The sequence below is a fragment of the Chlorocebus sabaeus genome, chromosome 11 (assembly GCF_047675955.1).
Source record: "Chlorocebus sabaeus isolate Y175 chromosome 11, mChlSab1.0.hap1, whole genome shotgun sequence".
Lineage (NCBI taxonomy): Eukaryota > Metazoa > Chordata > Mammalia > Primates > Cercopithecidae > Chlorocebus > Chlorocebus sabaeus.
Window position 1 is genome coordinate 61789358 of NC_132914.1, and position 16478 is coordinate 61805835.

At 42.0% G+C, this 16478-nt stretch overlaps 1 protein-coding gene, 1 long non-coding RNA gene and 1 other non-coding gene across 3 annotated transcripts in view; 1 reads left to right on the top strand and 2 right to left on the bottom strand.

The window, feature by feature from the left end:
* Window positions 1–16478, bottom strand: part of C11H12orf56 (chromosome 11 C12orf56 homolog) — a 115892-nt gene that overhangs the window by 71035 nt on the left and 28379 nt on the right. Inside the window, exon 2 of the mRNA XM_037996845.2 lies at window positions 10010–10172. Coding sequence (XP_037852773.1) covers window positions 10010–10172 — 163 coding nt within the window. The remainder of the gene's footprint in view (window positions 1–10009; window positions 10173–16478) is intronic.
* Window positions 1768–7136, top strand: LOC140712776 (uncharacterized). Its single transcript, XR_012094528.1, has 3 exons — window positions 1768–2073; window positions 3143–3217; window positions 5768–7136. It is a non-coding gene; the product is annotated as an uncharacterized lncRNA (long non-coding RNA).
* LOC119624074 (small nucleolar RNA U13) lies at window positions 13140–13243 on the bottom strand. Its single transcript, XR_005240162.1, has one exon. It is a non-coding gene; the product is annotated as a small nucleolar RNA U13 (small nucleolar RNA).

The window sequence follows — 16478 nt, forward strand, 5'->3', positions numbered from 1 at the left end:
TACCCTGCTAAAAGGTCTCCTGGGGGAATGATGGGAGAAAGATTCACTGCATAAATTGTTCGTAATGTAGTGAGGTCCTTCCTTAAGGGGACATGGCCTCCCCGTCATTCAAGGGGTTCTGGGTCTGTAAACTGACTCAAATCTGGAAATCGATTGAGGGGCCGTGATTCTCTGTTTTCATCATTCAAATTAGTCTTTTTTCCATTTGACCTAGAAGTTTTCTGCTTATATAAATTAAGTAAGAATGCAGTAGGCTTCCTATCAATTCATTTTCTAAGAACACTGTGATTAATTAGCCAATACCACAGCTCTATGTGAGTCAGACTATTCTGATTGCTGCTTTGCCTCTGCTGTCCATTACGGTAGCTATGTCTACCTTCCCTTTGACAGTTGAGTGCTGCCACTTGGCCACTGCCACCTCGGAATCCAATTATTCCCATTGTATTTAAATTTTGTAGTTGAGTGACTGCGGTTCCCACCATTAGATCTGACATACAGAGAAGAGCAATTACAGGGCTCTTCAAAGATGCGGGCGCTGCCCTCACAAATCTATTTTGCAAGGCATTAGTCAAGGATATATCTTCTGGACCCTCCCAGCTGGGATGAGTAGGTCTAAAATGACTAATCCACTCCACCATCCCAATCTCCCTAAGCCTATGGATCCCTTCTCCTACATTAAATCAAGGGAGATCAGGCATTTCCAGCTCACTCACAGTGGGTCATCTTTTAAACCATATTTCAGCAAACCAAGCAAATAAACTATTAGAACCTTTTTTAACTCCCCAAGCTGCAACATTAAATGCAGAGTCCCTACTTAGTGGGCCCAAATCAATAAACTCAGCCTGATCCAATTCTATGTTCCTTCCACCATTACCCCACACCCTTAATATCCATTCCCATGTCTGTTGTCCAGATTTTTGTTTAAATAAATTAGAAAATTCATGAGGCTCTTTTCGAATGTAGCACACCTCCTCATGGGTCATACTCTCAACCTCATCTCATTAGCATGTGTTCTATTGTTGAAAGGAGCTTGTTATGAATAACAAACAATGTTCTTATCACTCAGGAAATTCTAAATTCTAAATGTTTCAGAAGCTCTGTGTGAGGAACTAGGCACAAGGACCAAATACATATTCTTTATTGTTTCACCATATATATATATACGTAAAATAAAGACCTGGCATGGTGGCTCATACTTGTAATCTCAGCACTTTGGGTGGCCAAGATGGGAGAAATGCTTGAGCATAGGAGTTTGAGACCAGCCTGGGCAACAAAGCAAGACATTGTCTCTACAAAAAATAAAAGTAAAAAAAATCAGCCAGCTGTGATGGCCTATGCTCGCAGTCCTAGCTATTCAGGAGGCTGAGGTGGGAGAATCACTTGAGATAGGGGAAGTCAAGTCTTCAGTGAGCTGTAATTGTGCCACTGCACTCCAGGCTAGATGACAGAGTGAGATCCTGTCTCTAAAAATATAAAGCTCGGCTCAGTAGCTCATGCCTATAAGTAATCCCCAGCACTCTGGGAGGCAGAGGCGGGTGGATTGCTTGAGCCCAGGAGTCTGAGACCAGTTGGGAAACATGGTGAAACCTTGTCTCTACAAAAAAAAACTAGCCAGGTATGGTGGCACACACCTGTAGTCCCAGCTACTTGGGGGACTGGGGCACGAGGACTGCTTGAGCCCAGGAGGTTGAGGCTGCAGTGAGCTGAGATCGCACCACTGCACGCCAACCGGGGTGACAGAGCAAGACCATGTCTCAAAACAAACAAACAAACAAAAATAAAATAGACCATGAAAATAAACAATGTATTACTGAGCTATACATAATATTCTACTTTTATTCATTTGTCCTTGGATTTGTAAAAGTCTTCACACAAAAAGCTTAGAAAGAGCCCAAAATGTGAAACATGAAGGCGGGGCAGTACCAGCAGAGCCAGGTGAGTACCAGCATCCCTGAATCCTCATCCTCCCATTCTCTTCTAGATCTCCTTGGGCACAGTAGAGAAATAACTTACATCAGATGCTGAGCTCTCTATGAAGATGATCTAAAGGTGACTGTTCATCTTTTCATCTAGGTGTGTATCCCAGGTCTTGGGTGGTGAAAAAGATTATCTCCTTAACCAAACTCTGCTCAGACTCCCCTGAATTTCTCAAGTAGTCCTTGAGTTTTGGACTTCCATGTTCTTCTCTGTATTGTCCAATTTCAGCAAGAATCCTGATAAGTTGGTTTAGCCAGAATCCCCCATCCTTCATGTATCATCATTCTTTACATCTGATCAGCTTCCTCATCCTCCACCATACCCCAGGTGATGCCTAATTACCCTGGCCTGTCTTCAGCAAGAATCCTGTTAGGTCCATTTAGCCAGAATTCCATGTCACTCTTGATGTTTCCTTTTAGTAATTTTCTACCCACTGACCCCACCCTTTGGCTATAAAATTCCTTTTTTTTTTTTTTTTTAAGCATCTACATGTAAGCCAAAAATAAAATTATTTAGCCCCAGCCATCTGAATGGACCCCTACTGTTGGCCAAGGGCATTCCAGAGTTAACCTGAAATACTAGGTCACTCCATGCTAGGAAGTGGGGGTCAGACATGACTTATTATACTTCTTTCACTTTTGGAATTCAGGAAAAGCCAATAAGCATTAGCATCAATGTAGACCTTAAGTCTGGTAAGAAACATTTACAGTCTATTCTCTCTGAAGCCTGCTACTTGAAAGCTTCATCTGCATGATAAAACCTTGGTCTATAAAACCCCTTATTATAATCCAGACATACGTTCCTTTCTATGGATAGTAACTCTTTCAGTGAATTGCCAATCAGAAAATGTTTAAATCAACCTACTACCAGGAAGCCTACTTCACCCCACCTTCGAGTTTTCCCACCCTTCCAGATTGAACCACTGGAAATATTGCATGTATTGACTGCTGTATTAGATCTTCCTAAACTGTATAAAATCAACCTGCACCCTGATCACCCTGGGCACATGTCATCAGGTCCTTCTGAAGCTGTGTCATGGGCACATTCTTAACCTTGGCAAAATAAACTTTCGTTTAAATCTGTGGATGTTAATAATATTATTAAAATTAAATAAGAACTGACCAAATGGGGTCCAGATTCTAACATTCTTTTTTGTTTTCAATAGGAAGATGGCTGTCATCTCTTTATTAACGTGTTAGCAAAACTTGGTTAATAGGCACTTTCCTCCCAGGTCATAAATGTAAGTATTTGCTTAAGAGCACAAACCATGAATCTTCCCAGAATGTGGACAAGTATTTTGCAGTCATGAGCTATGATATTCTTTTAGATTTCTCACCCATTTCTCCTAAGCTGCTGCAGGCTACAGTCTGCCTTTTTTTTCATATATATATATCTGAGTCTGGTGGTGGCTCACGTCTATAATCCCAGGACTTTGGGAGGCCAAGGCAGAAGGATTGCTTGAGGTCAGGAGTTTGAGACCAGCCCAGGCAACATAGTGAGTCCCCGTCTCTACAAAAAATTTAAAACTTAGGCAGATGTGGTGGTGCACACCTGTAGTCTCAGCTGCTTGCGGGGACTGAGGTGGGAGGATCACCTGAGTCTGGGAGGACCAGGCTGCATGAGGTAAGATCGTACCACTGCACTCCAGCCTGGGCAACAAATTAAGACGCTGTCTGAAAAAAAAAAAATCTATATCTATACCTATATCTATATCTATCTATCTAGTTATGTTTTTTTGTTTTTTTTTTTTGTTGTTGTTTTTTGAGATGGAGTCTCACTCTGTCTTGCCCAGGCTGGAGTGCAGTAGCACAATCTCAGTTCACTGCAGCCTCCACCCACTGGGTTCAAGCAATTCTCCTGCCTCAGCCTCCTAAGGAGCTGGAACTACAGGTGTGTGCCACCACACCCAACTAATTTTTTTGTATTTTTAGTAGAGATGGGGTTTTACCATATTGGCGAGGCTGGTCTTGAACTCCTAACCTCAAGTGGTCTGCCCACCTCAGCCTCCCAAAGTGCTGGGATTACAGGCGTGAGCCACCATGTCCAGCCTAGTAACTTTTTTTTTTGAGACAGAGTCTTGCTCTGTTGCCCAGGCTGGAGCGCAGTGGCATGATCTCGGCTCACTGCAACCTACACCTCCTGAGTTCAAGCAATTCTCCTGCCTCAGTCTCCTGAGTAGCTGGGATTACAGGTGAATGCCACCACACCTGGCTAATTTTTATATTTTTAGTAGAGATGAGGTTTCACCATATTGGTCAGGCTGGTCTCGAACTCCTAACTTCATGATCCACCCTCCTTAGCTTCCCAAAGTTCTGGGACTACAGGCCTGAGCCACTGTATCCGGCCTGACTTCCCTGTTTTTTTAAAGACAGGGTCTCACTCTGTCCCCCAGACTGGATCTTCTTCTACCTGTCTGTCTAGTTATACATGTGTGGTGTGTGTGATGTCTATAAAAAGAGATCTAATTAATTGACTTAAGGAAGGATAAGCACTTGGATCAAATACATTTTAAAGGGAAGACGAAAGCTGTGGTACCTTTTAGTTCACATAACTTTAATTTTTGAGAAATAAAAACAGTCTTAAAGATTATTGGTAAAATGCAGAAGTCATCAAAATGTAAATTTTTGCCTAGGATTAAAGGATTATTTTGAATCAGATAAGATAAACCTAAAGGTTTAAACGAGTTGTGGAATGATTGTAAGAATTAATCTTGCAAAAGAAATTCTGTGTGTGAACAGACTGACTAAATTCGAGAGGGTATTACATGGACTGGGCATGGTGGCTCATGCCTGTAATCCCAGTACTTTGGGAGGCCAAGGCAAGCAGATCACCTGAGGACAGGAGTTCTAGATCAGCCTGGTCAACATGGCAAAATCCCATCTCTACTAAAAATAAAATATGAGCCAGGTGTGGTGGTACATGCCCATAATCCAAGCTACTCAGGAGTCTGAAGCAGGAGAATTGCTTGAACCCGGGAGGCGGAAGTTGCAGTGAGCTGAGATCGTGCTGTTGCACTCCAACCTAGGCAACAGAGCAAGACTCCATATCCAAAAAAAAAGGGAGGGGGGTGTTATATGGTTTTTCTGCAAATTGAGAATTAAAATAAAAGCACAACAAGGTACTCTTAAGGCACTAATCTGCTCTTCAGCAAAATTCGTAAAGGGTTATAAAAGGTTTTTGCTTTTTTAAAAATTTCCAAGTCATCATTTTGGCAAAACAAATAAGGTAATCTGGTATTCTCTTTCATAACATCAAGTGCTTGAAGCCTCTAATATATTTAACAGTCTTCTCCAAATCAAACTTCAGTTTCAAAATTGTCCTTCTTGATGGCTAGTTTTTGGATGCTACAGACGGCCCCTGGGGCATACAGAAGAGAGGTAAACAGGATTACCTGATATGTTTAGGTACATGGGATTGCCAAAATTATGTTTAATCTTCCTCAGGTTATATTTTAGGGAATAATATTAATATATGTTCCAAAATTTATGGGATTTCTAAAATTCTAAGGTCTGACTATAGGCTAGCAATCACAATTAAGGTTGTTATGTTAAGTTTTTTGTCTTGTCTTGATCTTCTTCAAAGGATGGTTTATAATCAGCTATAGAACTTTGACAGGTGCTTTCAAATGCAGGTTTCTGATAACTTTTGAGATTATGACATTGGAATAAAAGAAAAACGTAAGGACTCATGAAGAGCTGAATTGTTCACAAATATCAAGCAAAACAAGAATTAACTGAATGGACTGAACTAATAGAAAACTGAAGTAAGTTTTTTTTCTTTTTTGAGACAGAGCCTTGCTCTGCTGCCCAGGCTGGAGTGCAATGGTGTGATCTCAGCTCACTGCAACCTCTGCCTCCCAGGTTCAAACGATTCTCCTGCCATCACAATCTATACATCTGACAAAGGACTAATATCCAGACTCTATTACAAACTCAAATGAATTAGCAAGAAAAAAAAAATCCTATCAAAGAGTGGGCTAAGGACATGAATAAACAATTCTCAAAAGAAGACATACAAATGGCCAACAAACATATGAAAAAAAGCTCAACATCACTAATGATCAGGGGAATGCAAAGCAAAACCACAATGCAATACCACTTTACTTCTGCAAGAATGACTATAATCAAAAAATCAAAAAACAATAGATGCTGGTGTGGATGCGGTGATCAGGGAACACTTCCACACTGCTGGTGGAAATGTAAACTAGTACAGCCGCTATGGAAAAGAGCGTGGAGATTCCTTAAAGAACTAAAAATAGAACTACCATTTGATCCAGCAATCCCACTATTAGGTATCTACCCAGTGTAATAAAAGTCTTTATACAAAAAAGATACTTGCACATGCATGTTTATAGTGGTACAATTCACAATTGCAAAATTGTGGAACCAACCCAAATGCCCATCAATCAATGAGTGAATAAAGAAACTGTGGCATATGTGTGTGTGTGTGTGTGTGTGTGTGTGTGTATATATATATATATATGATGGAATACTACTCAGCCATAAAAAGGAGTGAATTAACGGCATTCACAGTGACCTGGATGAGACTGGAGACTATTATTCTAAGTGAAGTAACCCAGGAATGGAAAAGCAAACATTGTGCATTCTCACTGATTTGTGGTAGCTAACCTATGAGGACACAAAAGCATAAGAATGATACAATAGGCTGGGAACGGTTGCTCACGCCTGTAATCCTGACACTTTGGGAGGCCAAGGCAGGCATATCACAAGGTCAGGAATTCGAGACCAGCCTGACCAACATGGTGAAACCCTGTCTCTACTAAAAATACAAAAATTACCCAGGCATGGTGGTGGGTGCCTGTAATTTCAGCTACTCAGGAGGCTGAGGCAGGATAATTGCTTGAACCCAGGAGGTGGAGGTTGCAGTGAGCCAAGATCATGCCATTGCACTCCAACCTGGGTAACAGAGCAGGACTCCATCTCAAAAAAAAAAAAAAAAAAAAGAATGGTATAATGGACTTTCCGAACTTGGGGGGGAAGGGTAGGAGGGAGGTGAGGAATAAAAGACTACAAATAGGATGCAATGTATACTGCTTGGGTGATGGGTGCACCAAAATCTCACAAATTACCACTGAAGAACTTCCTTATGTAACCAAATATGACCAATAAAGAACTTACTCGTGTAACCAAATATGATCTATACCCCAATAACCTATGGAAAAAATAAAGAAAAATGAAATTCAAGTTTGAGTACATCATTGCATTAGTTTGATCGGGTAACAACGTACCACAGAGTGGCTAAAAAAAAAAAAAAAATCCATTTTCTTTGCAATAGGATGCAACTGGAGAAACTGGTTGTTTTACCAAGGCTTGTCAAAGGGTATGCCTTGTCAAAGGGTATGCTTGGAAGGGTATGCTTCCCTTTAAGGAGTCAAGCTTGACTTGCAGAACTGATAAAAGCCTGTTGGGAAAACTGGCCTGATACGTTGTCTATACAGTCCCCACACCAGGTTGCTAATTTGTGGTGAGTAAAGAATGTCACTTTCTAACAGATCCAGGAACCCCATGCTCTTGGGACCTCAAGAGGAGAGGCATTTACCCAACTTTCAGGTATTTGAGGGTACTAGCCCCTGGCAGGGCTCAGCTTTAGAAAGTCTTATCTGAGATTCCTTGTGGAACAGAGTTTCATCAAAGCCAGTCTAAAAGGCCTATGTAAAAATAATTATCTTTGCTGCACTTTATGCAAATAATCAGGTCAAATATAAGACTAAAGTCTATTTTGCAAACAACTCAGTCCTATCATGATTTGTTTTTAGCAAAAATGAGGACTGGGGAGAAAGAAATTATATTTCAAAACTTAAATATTTGTCATTAAATTCTAGACTTTTTAGATTAGCTGTTTTTAAGTTTTTGCCCACATTTTAGACTAACCCTGTTTATTCCTGTGAACCAATCAGCAATCTCTGGCTGTAGCTCATAAGGAACAAAAGGGGATGGGTAATGTAAAAATCTGGATCACTATTCAGGTTCTGAGAAACTATCCTACACATCCTGCCATTTGGGAAAATAAGACCAAGGGAGTTAACCAAAGCCAAGCCCCATGCACCCAAATCTTAGCAAGAATAAATATAGCCACCACTTATCTGGGCATGTCACAGACATCCTTTTCTCTCCCTTGTTAGAGGAGGACTCAATTCCACCTTAGCATTTGGCTTATCATAAGGAGTCTATGCAACCCCCTCCCCCGCAGACACATTTTTGTCCCAAACTCAATTCCAAGCTTTGGGTCAAAGCCCCAGGAAAGAAAGCTGGATCTGAAGGATCCAGGTGCAGGCAATAACAGAAGTTAAAAGGCACAGCACAGGTAAGCATGACTGATTCCTGCCAATTAAGCCAAGCTTCCCAATTCATGAAAAAAGGTCGTGCTGATATCCATGGCATAAATGAAGTCTAAGGAACTCAATGGCTACTGACAGCAGGGGAGACAAGGTGTACATGAGTAAGAGTATATATTCCCAGCCCCTAGGCTCCCCGGTTAACATTAGTGAAAGCCGCTTTGATACCCATGGATGGCACCCTGATGTGGTCCCTGAGACTCAGGGATATAAGGATGGAAGAAAGAAAGAGGGATGCTTCACTTCTCATGTATACTGGGTATTCGCTAGGAAGAGATGGGAATGTGGGATGCCTCACTCCCCTCTTTCTATTAATAGAGGAGTAGCCATTCATCTTCAAGCTGTATCCCTTTCGAATGCATCCTGAACCCCCTGGGGAAAAAAAGTCATTTTCTTTCCTCTTTCTTCCTCTGTCCTCTCTTCACAGATAGGTAATTGTATGTCGGTACTACAGGATACTCCCTTTGGATACATCCTCCAAACTGGAAAAAGTTACTTTCCCAAACCTTAAACTGGTTGACTTAAGATTGGGCTCGAGGGAAGGGAACCCAGAAGCCCAACATGCCAGCAAAAGAGTAAACGGTTTTTTTTTTTTTTTTTTTTTTTTTTACCACTCAGGCTTTTGGCTCCCCTCTCCCTGTGCAAACTAGTAAAAGGTCTCAGGGTCTTTGAGCTGTCCTTACCCACCACCCTTATTTCCTTTTGATACAAGTTTTCTAATAAGCCAGTTTATCTCTTCTCACTTTCAGGCCGTTAAACTCCAAATAGTCATGCAACCAGAGCACCAGAGAGGCCTATCTCAGGGTTCCTTGCAGAAGGAACCCTGAGATAGGCCTCTGAGGGAGATCTGACTGCCATTTTCCCAAAACAGCGCCCCCGTCAGCTGGAAGCAGTTAAGATCATTCCTCGTTCTTATCCTTATTCTAATGGCAGCTAGATGTACTTCCTTTTTTTTTTTTTTTTTTTTTTTTTTGAGACGGAGTCTCGCTCTGTGGCCCAGGCTGGAGTGCAGTGGCCGGATCTCAGCTCACTGCAAGCTCCGCCTCTCGGGTTCACGCCATTCTCCTGCCTCAGCCTCCCGAGTAGCTGGGACTACAGGTGCCACCACCACGCCCAGCTAATTTTTTGCATTTTTAGTAGAGACGGGGTTTCACCGTGTTAGCCAGGATGGTCTGGATGTCCTGACCTCATGATCCGCCCGTCTGGGCCTCCCAAAGTGCTGGGATTACAGGTTTGAGCCACCGCTCCCGGCCTTAGATGTACTTCTTTCGACTGGAGAATGATAGATGCAGGAGGAAGATAAGGAAACCTTCCCAGGGCCTTGTCTGGGCGGGTCCACATGTGCGCTGGGAGAGTAGGGTTGGAACCACCAGGAATTTGAGCCTTGTGCGGGTGGATGAGCCCGGTGTCTTCAGCTCTTGTGTGTGGCGGACTGATACTCAATCTGTGAGGTGAGAGCCAGTTGGCCAGACTCCTTTTTTCCACTGAGAGCTTTCTTTTAATAAATCCCACTCTCTTTCATCTTTCAATGTGTCCCCATGCCTAATTTTCCTGGCTGTGTGATAAGAACCTGGATTTTACCTGAACTAAGGAGCAAAATATCCTGCATCAATTTTAAGAAATATATTACATACTTTTTTTTTGCCTTAGATCCAGAGAAAAACTGGAAGTACCTACCTTTCCCGTTGTTAGCTTTAGTATGATGAAATGGAAATAGGAATTTCCTGACACCGTTTGACTTTTTACACTCTTTTTTCAAAACAGTTGAAGAATAGATGATACGAATGTGTTGGCTGATTTCTCCATCTGGCGAGCTCAAAAATTCTGGGTAATCATCAATCTGGAAAAAAAAAATAATTCACCTAATTGAAGACAAATACAATTGCTTACCTATGTTGGTATAATAAATCCCCTAAAACCAAGGGCAAGTTTTTTTGTTTCTACGTGTGTGTGTGTGTGTGTGTGTGTCTGTATATATATACTTTTTTATTTTTCAAAACGGGAGTCTCACCCTGACACCCAGGCTGGAGTGTAGTGGTGCGATCTCAACTCATTACAACCTCCACCTCCTGGGTTCAAGTGATTCTCCTGCCTCAGCCTCCTGAGTAGCTGGGATTACAGACATGAGCCACCACACCTGGCTAATTTTTGTATTTTTAGTAGAGACAGCGTTTCACCATGTTGGCCAGGCTGGTCTCGAACTCCTGACCACAAGTGATCGCCCACCTCGGCCTCTCAAAGTGCTGAGATTACAGGCATGAGCCATGGCACCCGGCCCAAAGGCAAGTTTTTTTTTTTTTTTTTTTTTTTTGAGAGGGAGTCTCGCGCTGTCGCCCAGACTGGAGTGCAGTGGCCGGATCTCAGCTCACTGCAAGCTCCGCCTCCCGGGTTTGCGCCATTCTCCCGCCTCAGCCTCCCGAGTAGCTGGGACTACAGGCGCCGCCACCTCGCCCGGCTAGTATTTTGTATTTTTTAGTAGAGACGGGGTTTCACTGTGTTAGCCAGGATGGTCTCGATCTCCTGACCTCGTGATCCGCCCGTCTCGGCCTCCCAAAGTGCTGGGATTACAGGCTTGAGCCACCGCGCCCGGCCCAAAGGCAAGTTTAAACTGACTTCTTTTTTTTCCCCCCTCCCCCCTCATTTTCTCCACTGGGACATCTTCCTTTTCTTCTTCTTAGGTTTCCCAATTATTTTTCTATTTTTTTTAGTTCTTACTAAAAATGTGCTCAGCAACAGAACCCAAGAAACTATTTACACTATAGATTGCTACATAAACGCTAACAGTGTTTTGTTACAGTATTTGTTAAAATACATCCCTCTCCACTTCCATTTTATTGTAGTTTTTGTTGTTGAGACAGAGTCTCTCTCTGTCACCCAGGCTGGAGTGCAATGGCACAATCTCCGCTCACTACAACCTCCAACTCCTGGGTTCAAGCAATTCTCGTGCCTCAGTCTCCTGAGTAACTAGGATTACAGGCACCTGCAATCACACCCAGCTAATTTTTGTATTTTTGTAGAGATGGGGTTTCACCATGTGGGACAGGCTGGTCTTGAACTCCTGACCTAAGGTGATCCGCCTGCCTCGGCCTCCCAAAGTGCTGGGATTACAGGCACGAGCCTCCGTGCCTGGTCCACTTCCATTTTAAAAATAATTTTTTCATAAAGGTCTCAAAAATGTAAAATTAATTGATTTTACACTAAGATTTTTCTATGCAGGAGACAATGTCCATTTATAGGTAATAGTCCACAGAGTCTGTGAAGCAAACATCTAGGTTTGAACTACTGGAAATGTGCTTCTCTCCAACGTGCTCTGTTCTCTATTCTGGATAAAAATGGGAAAAGTTCTCAATAAATAGATAGGACATTTAGATCTTCTCTGTAACAGCCTACTTCGCTTTCTATGACAAGCAGCAATAGCATTTGATTGAAAAGCTAAGAGTGAGACAGGCACAATGGTGCCCACCTGTGGTCTCAGCTCCTCTGGAGGCTGAGGCAGGGGAATCACTGGAGCTCAGGAGTTGAGGCTGTAGTGTGCTTGTGATCTGTGCTGTGCACTTGTCTATGACCACGGTAACCCTCTCTGGGCAACATAGAAAGATCCCATCTCTTTTTCTTTTTTTATTTTGAGATGAAGTCTTGCTCTTGTCGCCCATGCTGGAGTACAATCACACAATCTCGGCTCACTGCAACCTTCACCTCCCAGGTACAAGCAATTCTCCTGCCTCCGCCTCCAAAGTATCTGGGATTACAAGCACGTGCCACCACACCTGGCTAATTTTTTGTATTTTTCGTAGAGACAGGGTTTTACCATGTTGGCCAAGCTGGTCTTGAACTCCTGACCTCAGGTGATCCATCTGCCTTGGCCTCCCAAAGTGCTGTAATCCCACAGCCTTGGGAGGCCAAGGCTGGTGTATCCCCTGAAGTTAGGAGTTCTAGACCAGCCTGACCAACATGGTGAAACCCTGTCTCTACTAAAATACAAAAATTAGCCAAGTGTGGTGGTACATGCCTGTAGTCACAGCTACTCGGGAGGCTGAGGCGGGAGAATCGCTTGAACCCTGGAGGTGGAGGTTGCAGTGAGCTGAGATTGCACCACTGCACTCCAGCCTGGGCAACAGAGTGAGACTCCATCTCAAAAAGATAAAAAGGTGGGGCTCAGGCAGAATTCTTGTGTAGGCTTTTTGTGAGTACCTAGAATTTAGATAAAAATGTTTACTGTCATCATGCAGTTTCATTTTTCTTTTCACAAATCTAAGAAAGAAATATCAAGTAATACAATTTATAAAATCTAAATCAAAGTAATTGAAGATAGGAAGATGAATTAATAAAAAGCTATTAGTATCTACTCGAATTCAATTTTTAAAAATTATTTTCAAATATGTAGAGTAATTCAAACCAGTTAATGAATCTGTACATGAAATCACCACTCAACTTTCTCTGAAATAGGCTAAACAATTTTAATTCCATTAGTCTTATTTATTTTTATGATTTGAACAGTAGTTTAATTTTAATTTTATTTGAGACAGGATCTCAAAAAATTAGAAAAAAATGTAAATTTGTGCTCAATATAATGAAATCATTATTCTGATAGGTTTTTACTTCAACTTTATGTTTTATAATATCTCAGATTGAAGATAATTTCCAAGATCCTTAGGTAACTTAAAGCCTTGGGCAGATATTAAATTGAGTTAATAGATAATCATCAGACACCAAAATAATTCGTTAGTAAGAAAGAATACTGAAACATTGGCTACTTGAGCATTATTTTAAGTGCATATACATGTGGTTTTGTTTTTTCTTCTTCTCATGTCAGATGGGTAATGTGCCCACATCATAACAAGCTTTGCGGGTGGTACATCTCACACATGAGTGTGAAAACCCAATCACCATGCTTATGAACTTCAAAAGGATAAAAAATACATACACTTGCCTTGACATGGTGGCTCACACCTGCAATCCCAGCACTTTGGGTAGCCGAGCTGGGTGGATCACAAGGTCAGGAGTTTGAGACCAGCCTGGCCAACATGGTGAAACCCCATCTCCACTAAAGATACAAAAAATTAGCCGGGTGTGGTAGCGTGCACCTGTAATCCCAGCTACTCAGGAGGCTGAGGCAGGAGAATCGCTTGAACCCGGGAGGTGGAGGTTGCAGTGAGCCGAGATCATGCCATTGCACTCTAGCTTGGGCAACAGGGCAAGATTCCATCTCAAAAAAAAAAAAAAAAAAAAAATTAAAAAAATAATACATTTAAGCTTATTTTTATATTTTACAGAGAGGTTATATATTTTGGTCATGTTTAATCAATGTGCTCATTTACAAAGTTTCCATGCTTGTGAAAGAGGTTCTTCTTAGAAACAAATGCTTGTTCCTCAGTGCTGAAAAGAACGAGTGCTCAGATAAAGAATTTTCTCAGCTAGGCAATTGTTACTTCCATAGAAGGGTGCAACTGGCGGATGGAGCAATGGCAAAAGCATACCTGAACAAAGGAGGGGAAGGGGTTCTTATTCCTGACGCAGGTAGATCCTACTCCTGTGTCATTCCCCTGTTGGCTAGGGTTGGACTGCACAGTCTAAGCTAATTCCGATTGGCTATTTTAAAGACAGCAGGGGTACGAGTCAGAGTGGTGGGGTGAGTAGTTTGGCACGAAGGATGGTTACAGAACAGGTAACTCAGGATGTGTCAGGACAGAGCAGGTGACGAGGGGAACAGATGTGAACTACTGATTAGAATTAGTGGGAAAGTTGTTTACTGAAACTAGAGGGAAGAGGGCGAAGATAACCAAGAAGTTAAATTTAAAATGGAGAACAGAGAATAAGAGAGCTGAACATACTGACATACTGATTCTTTGAAGAGAAGCTTGGAGTTTACGATATCTAACATTCTTTTCAAGCATGTTGCTTTCTATGCCTATTATTAAATATTTTATTGTCACTTTGACTAACTAGGTAACCAGGCGTTGTTTCTCAGGCACCCATGATGCTCTCTTAACCAAAAGTCAAAATCCCCTTTAATAAACACTTGATTTTTGCCTTCCCCAAATAAGATTCTAATTATAAGAAAGAAATATATTAAAATCTCAGGATATATTTTACACCTAAAACATCTTTGAGATTTATCAGCGGGCTCCTAAAAAAAGCACACAAAATGTGGTCTTTCAACTTATGAGAAGAGGAGGCTGGAAATAATTTGGTCTACTTACTACTGTTTCATGGGAAGAATTGTCAAGTCCGAAGAGATGCTCAGAGTTCCTTAGCTTAAATTTGTGTAGTTAAGTTCTTAAGTAAGTTGTAATAACATAAATATTTCAGAAATTTTTTTATGGGAGATTTGTTGATGCTTTTATTGCCTATGTATCAGTCTTAGGGATGCTTTGCCTTATTATGTTAGACAACTGAAATATGTGTTATCAATCAAAATTTTTTTTTCTTTTTTCTTTTTTTTTTTTTCTTTTGAGACAGGGTTGAGCTCTGTAGCTGAGGTTGGAGTGCAGTCATACAATCTCAGGTCACTGCAACCTCTGCCTCCCAGGCTCAAGTGATCCTCCCACCTCAGCTTCCTGAGTAGCTGAGACTACAGGCACATGCCACCAGGCTGGGCTAAATTATTTTACTTTTTTTGTAGAGATGAGATCTCGGGCCAGGCGAGGTGGCTCGTGCCTGTAATCCCAATAGTTTCAGGGTCGAGGCAGGTGGATCATTTGAGATCAGGAGTTCGAGACCACCCTGGCCAACATAGTGAGACCCCCCCCATCTCTACTAAAAATGCAAAAATTAGCCAGGCTTAGTGGCACGCACCTCTGATCCCAGCTACTCAGAAGGCTGAGGCAGGAGAATTGCTTGAACCTGGAGACAGAGACTGCAGTGAGCTGAGATTATGCCACTGCACTCCAGCCTGGGTGACAGAGGGAGACTCCATCTCTAAAAATAAAAAGAAAAAAGAAAAGCCACTTCTATATATCCTACAAGGCCTCCATCACTATAAGGTGATATGTGATTACACTGATAGTTGTCACACAAACAAGTGGACATATTTGTGTATGTAAAAGGAGGGATGATGACAGATGTGATAAAAACAAACTATGAATAGTGGTAGTACCAAAAGATTATGTACCAAAAGTACTGTGATTTCTCATTTCCCCCTTTCTCTCTTATTGATTGATTTAGAAATCATAATCTCGGCTGGGTGCAGTGGCTCACGCCTGTAATTCCAACACTTTGGGAGGCTGAGGCAGGCAGATCACTAGGTCAGGAGTTCGAGACCAGTCTGGCCAACATGGTGAAACCCCATGTACACTAAAAATACAAAAATTAGCTAGGTGTGGTGGCATGCACATGTAATCCCAGCTACTCAGGAGACTGAGGCAGGAGAATTGCTGGAACCCGGGAGGCGGAGATTGCAGTGAGCTGAGATCGTGCCACTGCAATCCAGCATGGGCGACACAGTGAGACTCTGTCTCAAAAGTAAGAATAATAATCTCAGCCAGGCATGGTCGCGCAAGCCTGTAATTGTAGCACTTTGGGAGGCTGAGGCTGGCGGATCACCTGAGGTCAGGAGTTCAAGACCAGCCTGGCCAATGTGGTGAAACTCCATCTCTACTAAAAATACAAAAATTAGCCAGGTGTAGTGGTGCACGCCTATAATCCCAGCTACTTGGGAGGCTGAGGCAGGAAAATTGCTTGAACCCAGGACAGGGAGGATGCAGTGAGCCAAGATCACACCATTGCCTGGGCAACACAGTGAGACTCTGTTTCCAAATAATAATAATAATCTCAGTTGCAAAACTTATGGTCACAAAATCGTAAGACAGAACAAAACTCTAACAGAAACATTTAATTCAACTTGGACTTGAGGAAAGAGGGCAAAGTGTTAGAGAAAGGAGGGTGGTTTCTTCTTTTCCTTATTTGCTTATGATGGAGTTCAGGACATACTACCCCAAAACAGGGCACTTCGCCAGATTGATTATTTTAAGCTGAAGGAACTTGAGGAATGACATGTACAGGAAGCACTTTTTGACCTTGATCTGAAGCAGGTCATAAAATCTAGGAATAATTTTCTAACTTTCTTTTGATGCAGGTCATGGAGCCCTCATGCGAAAGGTGCCCTCCCTGTATCCAGAGGAAAGGATAAAGTATCTGAACAAATAGG